An 18,277-nucleotide genomic window follows, 5' to 3' on the forward strand; every position below is an offset into this window, starting at 1 on the left:
GGGTAGCCTTTCTCTTCTTCAGTGGATCTTCCCAACCCAGGGATCGAACCTGGGTCTCCTGCATTGCAGGCAGATTCTTTACCATTTGAGCCATGAATGAAGCCCCATTGTAAACCACTGTTGTTTTAGTCACTAAACTGTGCCCAACTCTTTTGTGACCGCCCCCCCCGACCATGGATTGTCTCCGGCATTGGCAGACAGATTCTTTACCACTGAGCCACGTAAACCATAATTTATTTATAAAATCAAGACCAAATCCAGTCTACCGCCTGTTTTGTACAGTCCATGAGCTAAGAATGGCTTTTACATTTTAAAATAATTGATTAAGAATATATGACATGCGAAACTTCATTCATTTCAAATGTCAGTTTCCACAAATAAAGTTTTATTGAAACACAGCTGTGTTCATCCAGTATGTATTAGCTGTGGTTGCTTTTGAGCTCCAGTGGCAGAGGTGAGTCGTGGCGGTAGACACTATCTGACCAGAAATGCCTAAAATATTTATTATCTTCACCTTAAAATTTTTTTTGCCAACCCTTTCTCTAAACATAATACCACCAGTGAGCCTGAGGTCACTCAACTCATGCTTGCCATCTTGAATAGTAGTATAATTTCCTGATGGATAGACAGAGATCTTCTGAATATCCATCTGTGAAATGAAAATGACAGCATCATCGCATGAAGTTGTCATGAGTATTAAATAACTTAATGCACGAAAAGCAGCTAGAACAGCGCTGGGCATCATAAGTGCTCGATAAATGTGAACTCGAGCTCTGTTAGCGTATACACATGACTTTAAATAAATAACAGAAGACAAAGATTTCTTCCCTCCACATTTATTTTGGGATGTGCTGTAAACAGTTTGAAATGTCCCTTTAAGAACTTTCTGGCTTCCCCAGTATTGGATGGCATGACAAATTCTCCTTCACAGAAGGTACAAGTGGAACAGAGCTGGAGGGGCTTTTGGAACCTTCCCTCTTCAGAAAGTGTGCTCACATCAGGATGGATCTGGCTCTCAGTAGAACTGGCCCATGTTTCTTGGGAGTGAAGTGTCCAAGCCACTGTTCATCCATATTTCCTGGATGATCTGCTCTCTGCGTTCAATCCTCTCTGCCAGCTCTGCAGCCTCTATGGAACTGTAGACAGGATATGTAGTCCTACCAAACCCCGACAGATCCCCTGGCAAGTCGGAGTCAGAGGAGTCCTCCTCCCCCTCCTCATCCTGGCTGTCCTCCTCAGCCTTGTCGCTTCCTGGCACGAGGTGCTCCCTTGCCAGCTGCAGCTCCTGGAAGTCCTTGGTGCAGGACACTCTGGTGACCAAAGCGCACAACGTGAGTGCCAGACCGACGCAGACGCTGGACACGAACAGCAGGGCGGCTCTCTCCGGATGGGCTGTAAAGGCAAGAGAGCATGTCAGGGCCCGGGGGAGCTCAGCCCTCAGCAGGCCTAAGGCCCACAGGAACAGTTACGCGGCCAGGCAGGAGGGCAGTCAGAATCCCAGTCCTGGACAGAATCCCCGAGACCGGCCACACCTAAGAGCATATGCCCCTACTGAGTAAAACAAACAAAAAAGAGGCTTGGAGCATGTGTAGTCAATATATGTATGTTTATGAGAGGACACATAGCAAAGGACCTGAGAAGCTGAACCTTCCTGAGTTCAAATGCAGACCTGCCACTCACTAGTTGTGTGACTTTTGGCAAATTACATCACCTCTCTCTGCCTCAGATTTTTTCACCTGTAAAATGGAGCCCAAAGCCCCTATCTATCATAAAGTTGCGTTACTTTCTATGATGCTCTCAGAACACTCAATGACACATAATAAGTGTTTAAGAAGCTGTTAGCTATTATTAATTGTAGTAAACTTTGAAAAATGAATTACATATAAAGTATGAGTGTAAGCCCTAAGATATTAAATGTTACACAGCTTAACTTCTTTCAGATTAAAAAATAAATGTAAATAGAGGTTCTGGTAATGAAAGCTCCACATGCAAATGATTGTATAATGGGATCAGAAGCAATGCTAACTTGTATTACGTACCCTAGTCTCTCTGAATCCTAACATATGCTTAATCCTTACATTAAATGTGGAAAGGACTGTTCCTCTTCAGCTCTGTACCCCCTGAGGTGCTAGCATTCCCATTTGGGGAAGTAACAATCCAGTTAACTTTCCTATAATAGAGATCAGGAGTTGACTTTTTTTTTTTTTTCCTGTAAAGGGTCAGAGAGGACCTATTTTAGGATTCGTGGGCCACAGGACCTGTGTGGCAACTTCTCAGCTGTGCTGTTGTAACACGAAAGATGATACAGATATGGCTGTGTTCTAACAAAACTCTATTTACAAAACCAGCCTGTGGGCTGTACTTTGTGAATCCCCAACATAGAGACTCAGACCGAAGTCAAGGGGTGGCATGGGGAGCCACCGTCTGAGCGTGGTTGGCTTCCTTAGGTGGAGCCAGGACGGGAGCCCAGCCCCTGAGCCGTGGGCAGCTTGTGAGATGAACCACTGGCACGTGCTCCTACGTCTCCACAGAACCATCCTCCTCCAGGCACACGGCCCCCCGTTCGCTACACTCGAATAACGAGTTGTCTCTGCCGCCTCGATCCTTCCCAGAGACGCAGACTGGAGGTTCAGATCTCAGCGGCTGTTACGTTTCATGTCCAGCCAAGAAATCCAGCCCCTGTGATCTGACAGCAGAGCTCTAAGTGGGACACGGTATCTTCTTGAAACGTGAAACTTCCCCGGTCGGCTTCCTTCACTCACAGTTCAAGTCACTGGTGAAGTCACCAGCCTCAAATGTTCTTTGTTGCCATCAGCCCTCTGAGCACAGTCTCATCACTCTCCCTAAGTCACAGAAGTCTGAACGCGAAGCTGATTTTGGTAGGGAGAGGGGCAGTGAGCTGTGTCTGCAATGCAGACAATATGTTATAACATTAAAACTAGTAAATTTTAAATTAAGATATTAAAACATTATAAAAATAACAACAACATATTTTTCCCAAGAGTTAAGGTTATTTTGATCCTGGAAGTATTGTTAGTCACTCAGTCCTGACTCTTTGCAACCTCATGGACTGCAGCCCACCAGGCTCCTCTGTCCATGGAATTCTCCAGGCCAGAATACTGGAGTGGGATGCCATTCCCTTCTCTGGGGTATCTTCCCAACCCAGGGATGGAACCCACATCTACTGCACTGCAGGCAGGTTCTTCACTGTCTGAGCCACTGGGGAAGCCCCAAGGTAGTTTGAAGATTCGGTCAACTGGAGGCACATCTTTTGCGTTCTGTTTCTGCGAGTGGTGGTAGGACGGGGATTGGGAGATGCTGGCATTTGGGACACAGTCGAGGAGCCATTAAGCCAGAATATTACACAAAATGATGCTGAGAACCAAGGCCCTGATCTGAGGGGCGAATCCTTTCTCCTTCTCCCCGTGCATGTCAAAGCCTCTGCTGGGGGTGGACTCATTGCTTCTGACTCCGCTGTCACCTTTCTTCCCTTCAAATCCTCCTCCTTTCTTGCCCCTGCTGCCTCCTGCCCCCCGCCTCCCCGCCACTGCCCCACCAAGCCTGCGGCTCATTGTCTTCTCCAACCTTCCTGTCCTCATGGTTCTGATACGGGCTTTTGGTGCAGCCATAACTCAGCTTCCCCTTCTCTTGCGAAAGCATCAACCCTGAGCCCACCTACAGCCAGGCCTACAACATCACCTCCTGCCATGCCTGCAAGAGCTGCTGCCGATGGCGAAACGGACTCCCACCCATTTGGGACCTTTTCCAGCCAGCCCCGTTCAGGACAGGCCAGTTCCAGGCAGAAATACCCCGTGCTGGTCAAGCTTCTGGGAAACAGTGATCACTCACAGCCCCCTTCTCTCCTTGCCCACAAGACCATCATTCCCAGCAATGGTCTCATAGGCGCAGAAGGGGCTCAGGCCAGGACAGAGGCCTGCCTCTGCTCCAGACAGGTGGGCTAGCTACTGTTCCCCCTTCCTTGCTTTCTCTCTCTCTCCTTCCCCAACCCTATTTCTTTTTTAAAGAATTAAACTAACCATGTTGTTGTTTAGTAGCTAAGTTGTGTCTGACTAGTCGCGATCCCATGAACTGCAGCCTGCCAGGCTCCAGGGGATTCTCCAGGCAAGAATACTGGAGTGGGTTGCCAGTTCTTCCTCCAGGGGATCTTCCTGACCCAGGGATCAAACCCACATCTCCTGCTTGGCAGGCAGGTTCTTTACCACAGAGCCACCAGGGAACCCTTAGGATATGACACAGTCTTTATGGGTCAATACATGGCCTTCCTTTGTATTTATTCATTTAATTAAGCAATTTAAATTCTGTCACCAGCACCTGTGCTGTGAATAAGCCCCCTGAGTGGGAGCTGGACCTTGACAACACCTGTGTCTAACCTGTGGGTTCCCCTCCCGCCAGCCTCCCCCCATATCAAGGTAACTACACCTGCATTCCGTGGCCATTCCCCCCCTGCTTGCCTTTTGAGTATAGCTTTCTGCATCTCCACGTATTCCCAACAGCTTTAGGAAAAGGGTGTAACATTACAGCTTAGTGTCTGGGCTTTGGCGTTTGCTTTGAACCCAATAGTATATGGCTGCATGCTACTCCGCTCTCTTGAAGGCACTGTGGTTCGTTCACGCAGTCGCCAGGTGGTGGGCATCCGGGGGCTGCCAGGTTCCTTCTGTGGGCCTTGTAGCCATGACCACTCCTGCAAATGTCCCTGGGTCAACACGTGCAAGTGTTTCTCTCCGGTGCTGACCTAGGAGGGCAACTGAATGAGTCGTAAGACGCGTGACTTTGGGGAAATGTGGGCAGGGTAGCTTCCGGAGTGGCTGCAGTGCCTGGGAAACCGCGTGACTCCTCGTCTTCTCCAGCACTAGGTATGTTCAGGATTCTAGCTTTTTCCCATTTATGGGTACAAAACTATCTCACTGGGGCCTGACTTGTATTTATTTCCCCGATCCCCAATTATGTATCCATCTCTTCAGATGCTTACCTAGTCTCGCTTGTCAAAATGCTGGCTCATGTCACATGTCCACTTTTAAAACTGGGTCTGCGCTGAACGTGAACGTGAAGTCATTCAGTCGTGTCCGACTCTTTGCGACCCCATGGACTGTAGCCTACCAGGCTCCTCCCTCCGTGGGATTTTCTAGGCAATAGTACTGGAGTGGATTGCCATTTCCTTCTTCAAGGGATCTTCCCAACCCAGGGATCGAACCCGGGTCTCCCACATCATAGACAGACACTTTACCGTCTAAGCCACCAGGGAAGTCTATACATACAGGCTCCATATGTTGTTGGTATTAGGCATTAGACAGCATATACATGGTGAATGACCTGTATTTTCCTATCATTAAGGTGCCTTTGGATCTAGTGAATTTATCTGAAAAACAGGAAGGATAACACTTCTCCACCTTTCCCGCCCCTAGCTGGTCTCCTCTCTCCTTTCCTGCCCTCCTCATCCATTTTCCCCATTGGAATTGTAATCTTTTTAAAAATGCACATCAGATCGCATCCTTGTCCTACTTAAAACCTATATAACCTTCTCTCTCTGCCTAACAGATAAAAAGCAAACCCTGACCATCACCTGTGAAGCTTGCTAGAACCTGGCCGGTGCAACCAACCTCCTCAAGTTCAACTCCAAAGACTCGAGCCCCTGCTTTCTGCTTTCCGGCCACTGGCCTCTCTCCAGCCCTCACAGGGGCCAGATGACTTGGCACCTTGGTGCTTTTGCACATGCCGTTCCTTCTGCCTGTGATGTTCTTTCTCCCCCTCCTCATCCAGGCCTCTGTGCCCCATGCCCAGCCTGGACTCAGTCCCCCTGTCATTAGGTCTCATAGCCTCTCGAATGTTGTTAAGTCTATGAGTGTATTTTATCCTTTCTCACCCCAAAGAATGCAAGCTCCCTGAGCACTGGGGCTGAACGGCCTTGTTCTTCGCCCAGTCCCAACTGAGGGTGACACAGCTCTCTGCTGAGTGCTGGAAGGGAGACACCGTGTATCTACAGCACTAGGCTTGGTGGCCTGGGGTCGGGGGCTCCACGATGTTAGCTGCCTTTCTTCCTCTCTCCCTCTGCTCTGGAAGTGGGGGTGGGTGGGGCTGGGGATCAGCTTCTCACTCATCAGACCCTAGGCACCTCTGGCTCCCATGAACCTCTTGCCAAGTGATCACTCTTCAGGCCATTAAACTGAGTCTGCTGAGATCCAATGACCAAAGATGCAAAACGTGGCAACTCTTGGGCCAGCCAATTGGAATCGAGGTTTCTTAGTCAACTCAGCCAACTGGTCTGCAGTCACAGAATCACAGATGTTAGCTGATGGAGCCGTGGCTGGGAACTGGCCCAGTTCCTCCTGTTCTCACTTGCCCAAAGCCACCACCCAGCTGGGACCCATCCTGGGGTCAGAGCTCTGTCCAGAGCCCCAGGCTTTACACTAAGAGGACGCCATCTGTTTTCTAAAATCAACTGGACCACTGTAGGCTTTTGTGACCCCTTTGCCTATCATGCGTGTGCATGCTAAGTTGCTTCAGTCGTGTCTGACTCTTTGTGACCCAACGGGCCGTAGGCTCCTCTGTCCATGGGATGTTCCAGGCGAGAACACCCATGGGGTGGGTTGTCATGCCCTCCTCCAGGGGACCTTCCCGACCCAGGCTCCTGGGAGATCTAAGAACCCACATCTCTTAAATCTCCTGCATTGACAGCTGGGTTCTTTACCACTAGCACTACCAGCGAAGCCCTTTGGGAGGGTAACAGGCAGGAAGGCCAGGGGTCTCCAAATGGAGGAAATAGGCTGCAAGTGTCAGACATTTTTATCTCTCTTAAGTGGCAGGAGGAAACAAACTAGTGATATATATATATATTTTTCCCCCTTCTCTATACAAATTTAAAAAGGAAGTTTCTCTTAAAATACTGTGCTGCCATAATGACACCTGGTTCCACCTGAAGTTAACTATTCTCAAACCTTGAGTTAACCAGTGCATTTTTCTTGTGGAAATGTTTGTCTTGAGCTATGTTAATGTACGATGCATTTACCCCAGCCTCTGTCTTCAAGTCAGTTCCACCTAATGGCTGAGAACCTACTTGACAAACCATTATGTTATACTCAGACATTGTTCTCCTAGTCTATGTAAACGAAACTATTTGTATGGTAATCTCCCTTCTACAAGATTCAAGTCAATCATTTTATGGCCTGGGATGAATCGTCTGGTGCCAAGATTCTCCCAAAATATATCTTATGGATGAGGGGCCTCGTGCCATTCTGAGTTTTAAGACATTCCTTTCTTTCATTAACAGACTGATAGTGACTATATATGGAGAAGGAAATGGCAACCCACTCCAGTGTTCTTGCCTGGAGAATCCCAGGGATGGTGGAGCCTGGTGGGCTGCCATCTCTGGGGTTGCACAGGGTCGGACACGACTGAAGCAACTTAGCAATTGCAGTAGCAGCAGTGACTATATAACATCCAGCTAAAAACTAGCAGGGGGGTACTCTTTCTGCCCCCTTCTGATGCCTATGTCAGAAGCTTTCTCTATCTCCTTTATACTTTAATAAAACTTTATCATACAAAAGCTCTGAGTGATCAAACCTCGCCTCTGGCCCCGGATTGAATTTTTCTCCTCCGGAGGCCAAGAATCCCGGCGTCTTTTCGTGGGTCAGCAACAACCTTTCACCTTTCCTATTATATATTCTGTTAAAATAAAGGCATTAGACTGCTTGTTAAACAGAATCTTCACACTGTGCTATTGTCAGCCTTACGCTCATTTGGCCTTAGTTCCTCACAGGTCCAGTGAAGGACTTGAATTTCATCAGTGGTGGCAAGCCCTGGGGAGTCTCACCAAGGTGGCCTTTAAGGTCTCCTGACTCTTAGAACTCTGGTCTGCAGCCAACAGAGCTCCAGCTCAAACTTACTGTGTCTAAAAAAGACACCAAGAGACTGGGCAAGAGCTCATCCTGGGGGGCCCTGCTACCGTCAGGTGAAAAAACAAGGCGTGCTGGGCCTGGATTGACAGCACCTAGGGATGTGATAGTAACTTTCTGTCATGGAAGCAAAGATTAGAGGCCGTGGGAACACTTCAGAACCCACACTTCCATGACAAGGCGGTGCTGATTTCCCATCCTTCTCCCTGACAGGGGATCATGTAACTCCAACTTCGGAATGTGTTATGATACTTCTGTTTCATTGTGGGTCTGTCTGATATCCTAGAGCTCCCTTCACATGAAACAATGACACCCTTCCAATGCAGGAGAAATGCTGCATTCTCGTCCATGGCCCCACTTACCCCCATGCACCCCAAAAGTCCACAGTGAGCTCCGCCAGAGGCCGAGGACACACAAAGGCCCAGGTCCAAGACAGGGTCAGAAATACTAGGCCGCAAAGGGCAGGAAATATTAATAAAATGCTCACTAGATGGAATGGAAGACATCAAGTTCTGAGCAAGACTAAATAAATGTCCTGTGACACAATCTTCAGCTGAGCCAGCTAACAAAGTCACCTCCCCAAATCTCCAACACACACACACACACACACACACATTCATACACACACACACACTCACACACGCAGAGACACACACACATACACTCACACAGAGAGAGACACACACACATCCATCCCTTTCCATTTCCCTAACTTCGAAAATTTTCTCAGAGCTTCTTCAGACCCATGATCTAAATTCTAGAATGAATTCAATAAATATGTCTATATTATTGAGAAGAGGGTAAATTCAAACGTGGGCTTCCCCAGGGGCACTGTGGTGAAGAATTTTCCTGCCAATGCAGGAGACACAGGAGATGTGGGTTTGATCCTTGGGTCAGGAAGAGCTCCCTGAGAAGGGAACGGCAACCCACTCCAGCATTCTTGCCTGGAAAATTCCACAGAGGGACCTAGTGCAGTCCATGGGGTCACAAAGGGTCAGACATGACTGAGCGATTGAACACACACAAATTCAAACACTCCTGTGAGGATGCCTCACAGACCATTTAAATGGCTCAAAGAGGAACCGTTCATCGGGAACCCTTGCATATTTCTGTGTCCGTTCCACCAGCCTGTGTGTCTCCACATCCCGGGATAAGCCCCTTGACTCCGGGTTCTAGTCTGTCGGTTCCCCATGTGCACTTGGCGGCACTAATGTGACCAAGCTACCTGTAGCCTGACCTGAGGACATGTCCTTCTGATTTGCTCAGTCCGTTGTCTATTTGGTGATTTTGCCAGAATCTTCCCAGCTTACTCTTGGTTGCTTCTGTTGGGACTCCTCCAGTAGGAGGGCCTCCTCCTCTCAGTGGGTGTCCTGGGAGCCTAGTCCAGCCTTCTGATTACGTCCCTACATCGAGGATGAAGATGCCACTGAGAGCTGGCTGGGGCACCACTTTCTAGTGATGATAATGGTGATACTCTCATTGTGCGATGCTTGTGTTGAAACGGCTCAGCCTAAGGTCCTGCCCTTCACTGCAATGTGCTGGCCTAACTAGTGAGGAGGATGCTGTGAGCTGGGGACCATTCAGAAGAACCACCCAGAGAGTAACATGCCCAGGAAATTCACAGGCAGGGTCAGCGGCCCCTGTCCCCCTAAGACTTTGTGAGCCTCTGTGATTTGATGACTGAACTTCTAGTGGCAGCTCCGTTTCATTAACACCTGACACAGCACATTCAGAGTCTTTTTCCCCTTGACGTGAAATTTTGGCTTGGCCTCAGAACGTGCCTAAACATCCCTCGATAAAACCTGATAACCCACTGAGTCTGTACGTTCCTTAAAAATTGGATACTTAGAAACAGCAAATACAGGGTGATGATAAGGTACAAGATAGCTCATGAGACCAGAGGAGGACTCATCATCTGGTCACTAATTAACTGTTAACTGTGCATCTTCTCGGTGCCAGCTCTGTCTCAGTCACTGGGATATGGCAATGACTAGGATGACAAACATCTGCAGCTGAAACCTTAATGTCTAGTGGAGAGATGGGTGCCTAATAAGCAAATCTCTCCAATGACTTCTGATGCTGATGCTGAAGCTCCGATACTCTGGCCCCCTGATGCAAAGAGCTGACTCACTGGAAAATACCCTGATACTTTGAAAGATCAAGGGCAGAAGGAGAAGGAGGCAGCAGAGGATGAGATGGTTAGATAACATCACTGACTCAATGGACATGAGTTTGAGCAAACTCTGGGAGATAGCGAAGGACAGGGAACCTGGTGTGCTGCAGTCCATGGGGTTGGAAAGAGTTGGACGTGACTGAGCGGCTGAACAACAACAGCAAAAGTGACTTCTTGGAGTAATGAGTGTGCAAGAGGATAGATAGGGATGGAGAGAAGCTAATTCAGATCTCTCGAGGATATTAGATTTCCATCCTTCGAAATTCTGAAGGGCACACGTCTCTGCTGGAGAAGCTGGAGGGCAGGTTTGATATCTGTTGAGTCAGATCCTGCCCTGCTGCTGGCCACTCAGTGTCCTCAGGCACATGGCTCAAGTCCTCTGAGTCTCAGCTTCCTTGTGTGCAGAAGAGGGCATGAGTCCCTCTCTCAGGGTCACTACTATGTATTGTAACCTCTGAAATTCATGCACTGAAGCCTTCACCCCCAATGTGACTATATTTGGAGACAGAACCTATAAGGAGGTAATTAAGTTTCAATGGGGTCACACGGGTGAGGCCCTGATCCAACAGGATTAGTGTCCTTGTAAGAGGAGACATCAAATGAAATCTAAACTATGACCCAAATGAACTTATCTACAGAGCAGACTCACAGACATAGAGAATGGGCCTGTGGTTGCCGAGGGGGTGGGGAAGGATGCGAGAGGGTTGGACTGGGAGTTTGGGATTAGCAAATGCAAACTATCATATATGGGATGGATAAAGAAGATCCTAGTGTATAGTACAGGGAACTACATTAATTACACTACTATAGCTTGTGATAAACCATAATGGAAATGAACATGAAAAATAATGAGTATGTATATTAATATGAAAGTGAAAGTGAAGTCGCTCAGTCGTGCCCGACTCTTTGCGACCCCATGGATAGTAGCCTGCACCAAGCTCCTCTGTCCGTGGGATTTTCAAGGCAAGAGTACTGGAGTGGGTTGCCATTTCCTTCTCTAGTATATTAATATATGTATAACTAAATCACTTTGATTACAGCAGAAATTAACACAATGCATTAAATCAACTATAGTTCAGTTAAAAAGAAAAAAGAATAGACACCTAGTGTTTTCTTTCTCTCTTTCCCTCCCTGCTGTGTGAGGATACAGGGAAGGTTGTCTACAAGCCATGAAGACAGCCGTCACTAGGCACCAAGCCTGCTGGAACCTTGATCATGGCCTTCAAGCCAGGAAGAAAATACATTTCTGTCGTTTAAGTCACCCAGTCCACGGTCTCTTGTTAAGGCCGCCGGAGCTGAACAAGACAGTTATCGAGGAGAACAGCACAGCCAGAGTGGCCACAGCATATAAGCCCTGTCACCATTCCTCTGTGTGAAGGATTTTCACGTTGCCTTTCCACCAAGGGGCTCTCTAAGGACTCTGAAAATATGGTATATTTCCAACAATAAAATCTCTTACATCTCTTCAGTGTGACAATTATCCGGAACAGAAATGGGATGGTGGTTAGAAAGGAGAGGATTCTCAACAACCACACAACCACCACACAGAGAGAATATTGGTAAGAAGGTCCCACGCTGGAATACCAGCTCTTGGATTGAGGTGTTTCCTCAAGCCTTTATTATCCTTTACGGAAGGCTTACTCCAAATAGCCCCAGCTCTGGCAAGGGCTCGAATAAGTCATGCCATAATGCATTCTGTTACCATGCATTTTACGGAAGTCTTCAGAAGTTTTGGCTCCCTGAACAGAGTCAGGCAGGCATTGCTAAAACTTGCAGAGTCAACATTCCAAAATACAGTCCATCCGGAGGTGAGCAGAGAGGCTGATGAGGAAAGACGGCATGCACCACGCCCTTGCAGACGAGCCATTCGGGCTCCGCTAATTAAGGAGGATGGAGTCTGATTGATCCTTGAGGGGAAGATTATCCAGGGAAACCTTGGCAACCACAAGCAGTAACACTGGTGACTCAGAAAGGGTCTCTGCCTCCACAGACCACGACCTGTTTTGTTCAGTAAGTCATCTTTCGGCTCAATGTTCTTCCAACCAAGGGTGGAATTCAATAATCCTGTGCCCTTCCCAAGTTTTCAAGCCGGAAAATGCATTCCTCAGCTTCCTACTTTGCAAAGCGGAAAATTCCCCTGGAGACCAGCTGCTGGAGAGTGGGACTTCAGCATTTGTGGTTCTCTTGTTGGTCGCCAGTGGGACCAGTATCTAAATTCAAATCTCTGTGCTTCTGGACTGTAGAAGACTGCAGTTGCTGTGTCAGATTTAAAGTCTGTTTTCTTTAATATTTTATTTGGCTGTGCCGGGTCTTAGTTGAGGCACGTGGGACCTTTTTTGTTGTTGCAGCATATGGGATCTAGTTCCCTGACCAGGGATCCAACAGACCCCCCGAACTGGGAGTGCAGAGTCTTAGCCACTGGACCAGCAGAGAAGTTCCCTGCTTTCTTTAGCCATCCAAGTGTTACAATTAAACAGAGCATTTGTGAACAAGAATTCAGTAAATCCACCTAGGAAGTTTGCAATTACCTACCTCTAATGTAAGCAAATGCTGCCAACGAGTGGCTGACAATCACACCATCTTTCCTCAGAACCCTCGGTTCCCTTGGGTCAAGGTCTACACCTGTTTCATTAAAAAAAAAAAATTGCAAGGCTGATTAATCACAACTGTTCCCAGTTTGCATTTTGTTCCTAAACCAGGATTGCCATCATAAATAAAAAGTCACAGAAATCCAATAAGTGGGCCTTTAACAAAATTAGGGATGACTAAGCCAGAAAATGGAGAAGGCAATGGCAACCCACTCTAGAACTCTTGCCTGGAAAATCCCATGGATGGAGGAGCCTGGTGGGCTGCAGTCCATGGGGTTGCTAAGAGTCAGACACGACTGAGCGACTTCACTTTCACTTTTGACTTTCATGCGTTGGAGAAGGAAATGGCAACCCACTCCAGTGTTCCTGCCTGAAGAATCCCAGGGACAGGGGAGCCTGGTGGGCTGCCGTCTATGGGGTCGCAGAGTCAGATATGACTGAAGCGACTTAGCAGCAGCAGCAGCAGCAAGCCAGAAAGGGCATTTTAGCAGACAGTCTCTGAAAATATTAAGTCATGAAAGGGATTTAGAAATTCTAAAATGTGTTGGTTCCAGCTTCATTCATCCACTGTACTGCAGAAGGGAAGACATTTCTTTTTCCATTCTAAAGGCAATGGCACTCATCATGCCTCTGGGAGATTTAATAATGTCCCACTTAACTATAGAACTGCTGTCTGCTCTGTTGACCACAGATAAGAAGGCCTTGAATTATGGAGGGAGGTTGTGCTGGAAACGTCTTTGGAAATGATAGCAAAATGCAGAGCAGATCTGGTTTCAGATGCCTGGTTAGGTTGCTGTGATGGAGCTTAGGGGGCCCCTAATGGGGCAGCTTATGGGCTCTTGGGACCCCTGGGAATGTTAGATAGGGCTTTCAGGCCTCCACTGCAGGGGGGCCAGGATATTCATGGGAACCTGGTAGGAGCCCTGTGAGAAAGAGAAGAAAGGATGAGAGAGGCAGAACCTGGTGGAGAGTTGGAGGGGCAGAACTAGAATATTAACAATAGTCATCCTGGGCTTTGAGACTAGGGAGGAGTTCTATTTTCTTGATATTTTCCTGTGTGTTCCATATCAAGCATACTTTACCTTTACACTTAGAGGGAAAAGACTTCAGAAATGGAATTCAAGTAACACAAGACCAACTCTTAAACCACAAAGTACAACATCTTACACAGACTCTCTTGGGGGGCTCTGTAGTTCCTATTAGGAGCCCCAAGAGTCTAAATCCATTCTAGATTTGATTTTAAAGACAAACCCCAAATGTTCATTCCCTTATTTACCAAAACCCAGGGAAAGCCTCAGGCAGAAGGGCATGTATGGATGGAGGTCTGCAGGCCAAGCCTGGGTCTAACCCTTCAGGTTCCCAAATGGGATCATCTTTCCAACAAGCCCATCAGATAATCCAGGAACCCCAGATTTACTTCTGAGCAGATCTCCTTTCTCAAGGTGATTTTTTTCCTTTAGGAAATAAGGGGGAACGGAAGGAGGATTTACCCTACTTATAATTCAAAACACCACAGGTTGGCCACCGTGAGTAATCATCTGCCACAGCTCTGCCATCCTCAGAGCTGGCAGCTCACACACCTGAGGTCCCTTTGTATCCTAACCAGTGGGCATCCACCTGTGGTCACGTGGGGCTGTTCACCTTTACTTAACGAGAAATCTTGATAGTAAGCCATAAACATTACCATAGTCTCCATCTTTCTGCTTCACAGAAGGTTTTAGATTAGCAACTGATGGATCAATTGCTGTGAGTATATTCTTGGGAACTGAAAACCAAAAAGAGATATTTTAGATACTTTGGACACTTAACAGATCTTTAAAATGTCCTGTAGATAAGATTTTAAAAGATCGATTTTCAAACCAGTACATATATCATTCACTCTGCTTGTCCAACACACTCACACAGATACACCGATGGTACCCACGTGATCATCAAATGTCCCAAAAAGGTCTATCTTGCAGTATTAAAAAAAAAAACACCATGGAGAACAAATAAAGAAGATATGGTATATCTATCCCATAGAATAATATTTAGTTGGCTTCCCTGGTGGCTCAGTGGTAAAGAATGCAGAGTAAGAGCTGCAGGTTCGATCCCTGCCTTCGGGAGGATCCCTTGGAGAAGGAAATGGCAACCCACTCCAGTATTCTTGCCTGGGAAACCCCATAGACAGAGGAGCCTGGTGGGCTACAGTCCACGGGGTTGCAAATGAGCCAAACAAGACTTAGCGATATGGTGTATCTATCCAATAGAATATATTCAGCAACAGCAAGGAGTGGCGTCCAATCACTGGGGTCCTCTTGGTTTGCTTCCAGGACCCACCTTGGATACCAGGACACACAGGCGCTCAATTCCTTCACATAAAATGGCATCTGATTTGCCATGTAACCCACCCAATATCTATTGTACACTTCAAACCATCTCTAGGTTACTGACAATACTTAATACAACGTAAATAGTCATAAGTGAAAGTGAAGTTGCTCAGTTGTGTCCGACTCTTTGCGACCCCATGAACCCGCAGCACACCAGGCCTCCCTGTCCATCACCAACTCCCGGAGTCCACTCAAACTCATGTCCATCGAGTAGGTGATGCCATCCAGCCATCTCATCCTCTGTTGTCCCCTTCTCCTCTTGCCTCCAATCCCTCCCAGCCTCAGGGTCTTTTCCAATGAGTCAACTCTTCACATGAGGTGGCCAAAGTATTGGAGTTTCAGCTTCAGCATCAGTCCTTCCAATGAACACCCAGGACTGATCTCCTTTAGGATGGACTGGTTGGATCTCCTTGCAGTCCAAGGGACTCTCAAGAGTCTTCTCCAACACCACAGTTCAAAAGCATCAATTCTTCGGCACTCAGCTTTCTTCATAGTCCAACTTTCACATCCATACATGACCACTGGAAAAACCATAGCCTTGACTAGATGGACCTTTGTTGGCAAAGTAATGTCTCTGCTTTTGAATATGCTGTCTAGGTTGGTCATAACTTTCCTTCCAAGGAGTAAGCATCTTTTAATTTCATGGCTGCAATCACCATCTGCAGTGATTTTGGAGCCCAAAAAAATAAAGTCTGACACTGTTTCCACTGTTTCTCCACCGATTTCCCATGAAGTGATGGGACCAGATGCCATGATCTTAGTTTTCTGAATGTTGATAATACTTAATACAATGTAAATAGTCACAAATACAACGTAAATGTATTATTGTAAATAGTTGTCAATGTGGAGTAAATTCAAGTTTTGCTTTTTGGAACTTTCAGGAATTGTTTTTCAAATATGTTCAGTTCTGTGGTGGGTTGAATCCACGGGTGTGGAACCCACAGATACAGAAGGCCGACTGCTACAACATGGATAAACCTCAAAAACATTACACTCAGTGAAAGAAGCCAGACACAGGACCACATACGGTATGATCCCATTCATATGAAATCTCCAGATAAAGTCAAGTTTATAGACACAGAAAGTAAACTAACGGTTCCCGTTGACTCAGTGGTAAGAATCTGCCTGTACTGCAGGAGACAAGGAAGACACGGGCTCCATCCCTGGGTCGGGAAGATCTCCTGGAGGAGGAAATGGCAACCCGCTCCAGTATTCTTGACTGGAGAATCTCATGGACAAAGGAGCCTGGCGAGCTCCAGGCCAGGGAGCTGCAAAAGGGTAGGACAGGACTGAGCGACTGAGCATACCCAAGACCGAGGTGGGGATGGGGACGGACCACATGTGCCCACGAGGGAACTTTGGGGGATCACGGAGATGCGTTAAAATTGGAGGGTGGCGAAAGCTGCACCGCAGCCATGAAATTAAAAGACACTTACTCCTTGGAAGAAAAGTTATGACCAACCTAGATAGCATATCCAAAAGCAGAGACATTACTTTGCCAACTAAGGTCCATCTAGTCAAGGCTATGGTTTTTCCTGTGGTCACGTATGGATGTGAGAGTTGGACTGTGAAGAAAGCTGAGCGCCGAAGAATTGATGCTTAAACTGTGGTGTTGGAGAAGACTCTTGAGAGTCCCTTGGACTGCAAGGAGGTCCAACCAGTCCATTCTGAAGGAGATAAGCCCTTTCTTTGGAAGGAATGATGCTGAAGCTGAAACTCCAATACTTTGGCCACCTCATGTGAAGAGTTGACTCATTGGAAAAGACTCTGATGCTGGGAGGGATTGGGGGCAGGAGGAGAAGGGGACGACCGAGGATGAGATGGCTGGATGGCATCACTGACTCGATGAACGTGAGTCTGAGTGAACTCCGGGAGCTGGTGATGGACAGGCAGGCCTGGCGTGCTGCAATTCATGGGGTCACAAAGAGTCGGACACGACTGAGCGACTGAACTGAACTGAACTGAACTGAACTGAAAGCTGCACTTGTGCAAATGCTCAGTCGTGCCGACTCTGCGTGACCCCAGGCCCCTCTGTCCATGGGATTTCCCAGGTAAGAACGCTGCAGTGGGTTGTCATTTCCTTCTTCGTGGGATCTTTCTGACTCAGGGATCGAACCCACGTCTCCTACCTCGGCAGGCGAATTCTTTACCACTGAGCCACCTGGGAAGCCTGGTGAAGGCTGAACAGCTCTGAATGTTTACCAGAAATCACTGGATTGTTTCTACATGAACTGGGTGAATTTTAAGGTATGTAAATCACACCTCAAGAACATTAATGCTGAACATCAACTTCCCTGAGATACAGTGAAACAAAATGAATGGAACCAACTCAAAACCCACCACTGACCTCTCCCAGCTGCAATTCTGCTTTCTGCCCACAGCTCGTAACTCATCGCTTTGTTAAAAAGCCTACAGAGAATGTGAAGGCTCCGTGCTAGAATGGCAGCTGTCTGTATTGTAAGAAAGGATGACAGAAAGATAAAGACAGGAGGCAGTGTAATAGACTCCTATTGAAGATGGTTCAAGAGTCTGCCAAATTGACCCTAAGAATAAACAACCCAGATCTCACGACCCTCCAGGCAAGGCAGATGTGATGGTGGCAGGAGTCAAAACTGGAGGGCAAAGCACGAGTTCTGAAGACCCCCGCACTGCAGCCCAGCTGGGAGAAGGGAGAGGAAGCCAAGTGTTTTTGCTGCAGAAAACTGTTCATTTTTATTTGTTCTTCGGCCCAGCTGGGATCTGGGAGAAGTGGCAACGGGAAATAGAAGTGACGCCAATACAAACTGGGCAAGTTCAACGGTGCTGCTTTTTTTTTTTTTTTTGTAAAAGCGCTGGTAAGACATTTCTAGCAGCAAGAAAACCTCATTTCCTTTCTCAAAGTGCTTAATAGACGTCTTCTGGGGGAGGTCCCAGGACGTTCCTACATTGTGAATATTCCACGAGCAGGAGGCCCTGGTGCCTTTGTGAGCATCAGCGGCGGGGGTCACTTTTCAGGGCAGCACGGTGACATTGCTGGAGGTGGTGGGCACTGTCCAGCCCTTCCCCAGGAATGCCCCTTGGCCAACAAGCGCACTGCTGATCCCGGGACCCCGGTGGTGCCCCGGAGAGCTGAGCTGTGCTGCCCCAGGTGCTTTCTGATGGAACAGGCTCTCCATCACTTCTGCACCCTGATCCCTCGGCAGGAGCGAGCTTTCTCTGCAGGAGCGGTGCTTCTTTCCCATGTCTCATCTCTTGGTT

At 47.5% G+C, this 18,277-nt stretch overlaps 1 protein-coding gene across 1 annotated transcript in view; it reads right to left on the reverse strand.

The window, feature by feature from the left end:
• Nucleotides 1-840: 840 nt before the first annotated feature.
• The window catches only part of EVA1C (eva-1 homolog C), a 105,815-nt gene continuing 88,378 nt past the window's right edge, over nt 841-18,277 (reverse strand). The window contains exons 6-8 of the mRNA XM_052642284.1: nt 14,356-14,436; nt 12,616-12,705; nt 841-1,392 (exon numbers count right to left, since the gene is read on the reverse strand). Of these exons, the coding sequence (XP_052498244.1) occupies nt 1,016-1,392; nt 12,616-12,705; nt 14,356-14,436 (548 nt within the window). The 3' untranslated portion in view covers nt 841-1,015. The remainder of the gene's footprint in view (nt 1,393-12,615; nt 12,706-14,355; nt 14,437-18,277) is intronic.

The sequence above is a fragment of the Budorcas taxicolor genome, chromosome 1 (genome assembly GCF_023091745.1).
Source record: "Budorcas taxicolor isolate Tak-1 chromosome 1, Takin1.1, whole genome shotgun sequence".
In the NCBI taxonomy this organism is placed as follows: Eukaryota; Metazoa; Chordata; class Mammalia; order Artiodactyla; family Bovidae; genus Budorcas; species Budorcas taxicolor.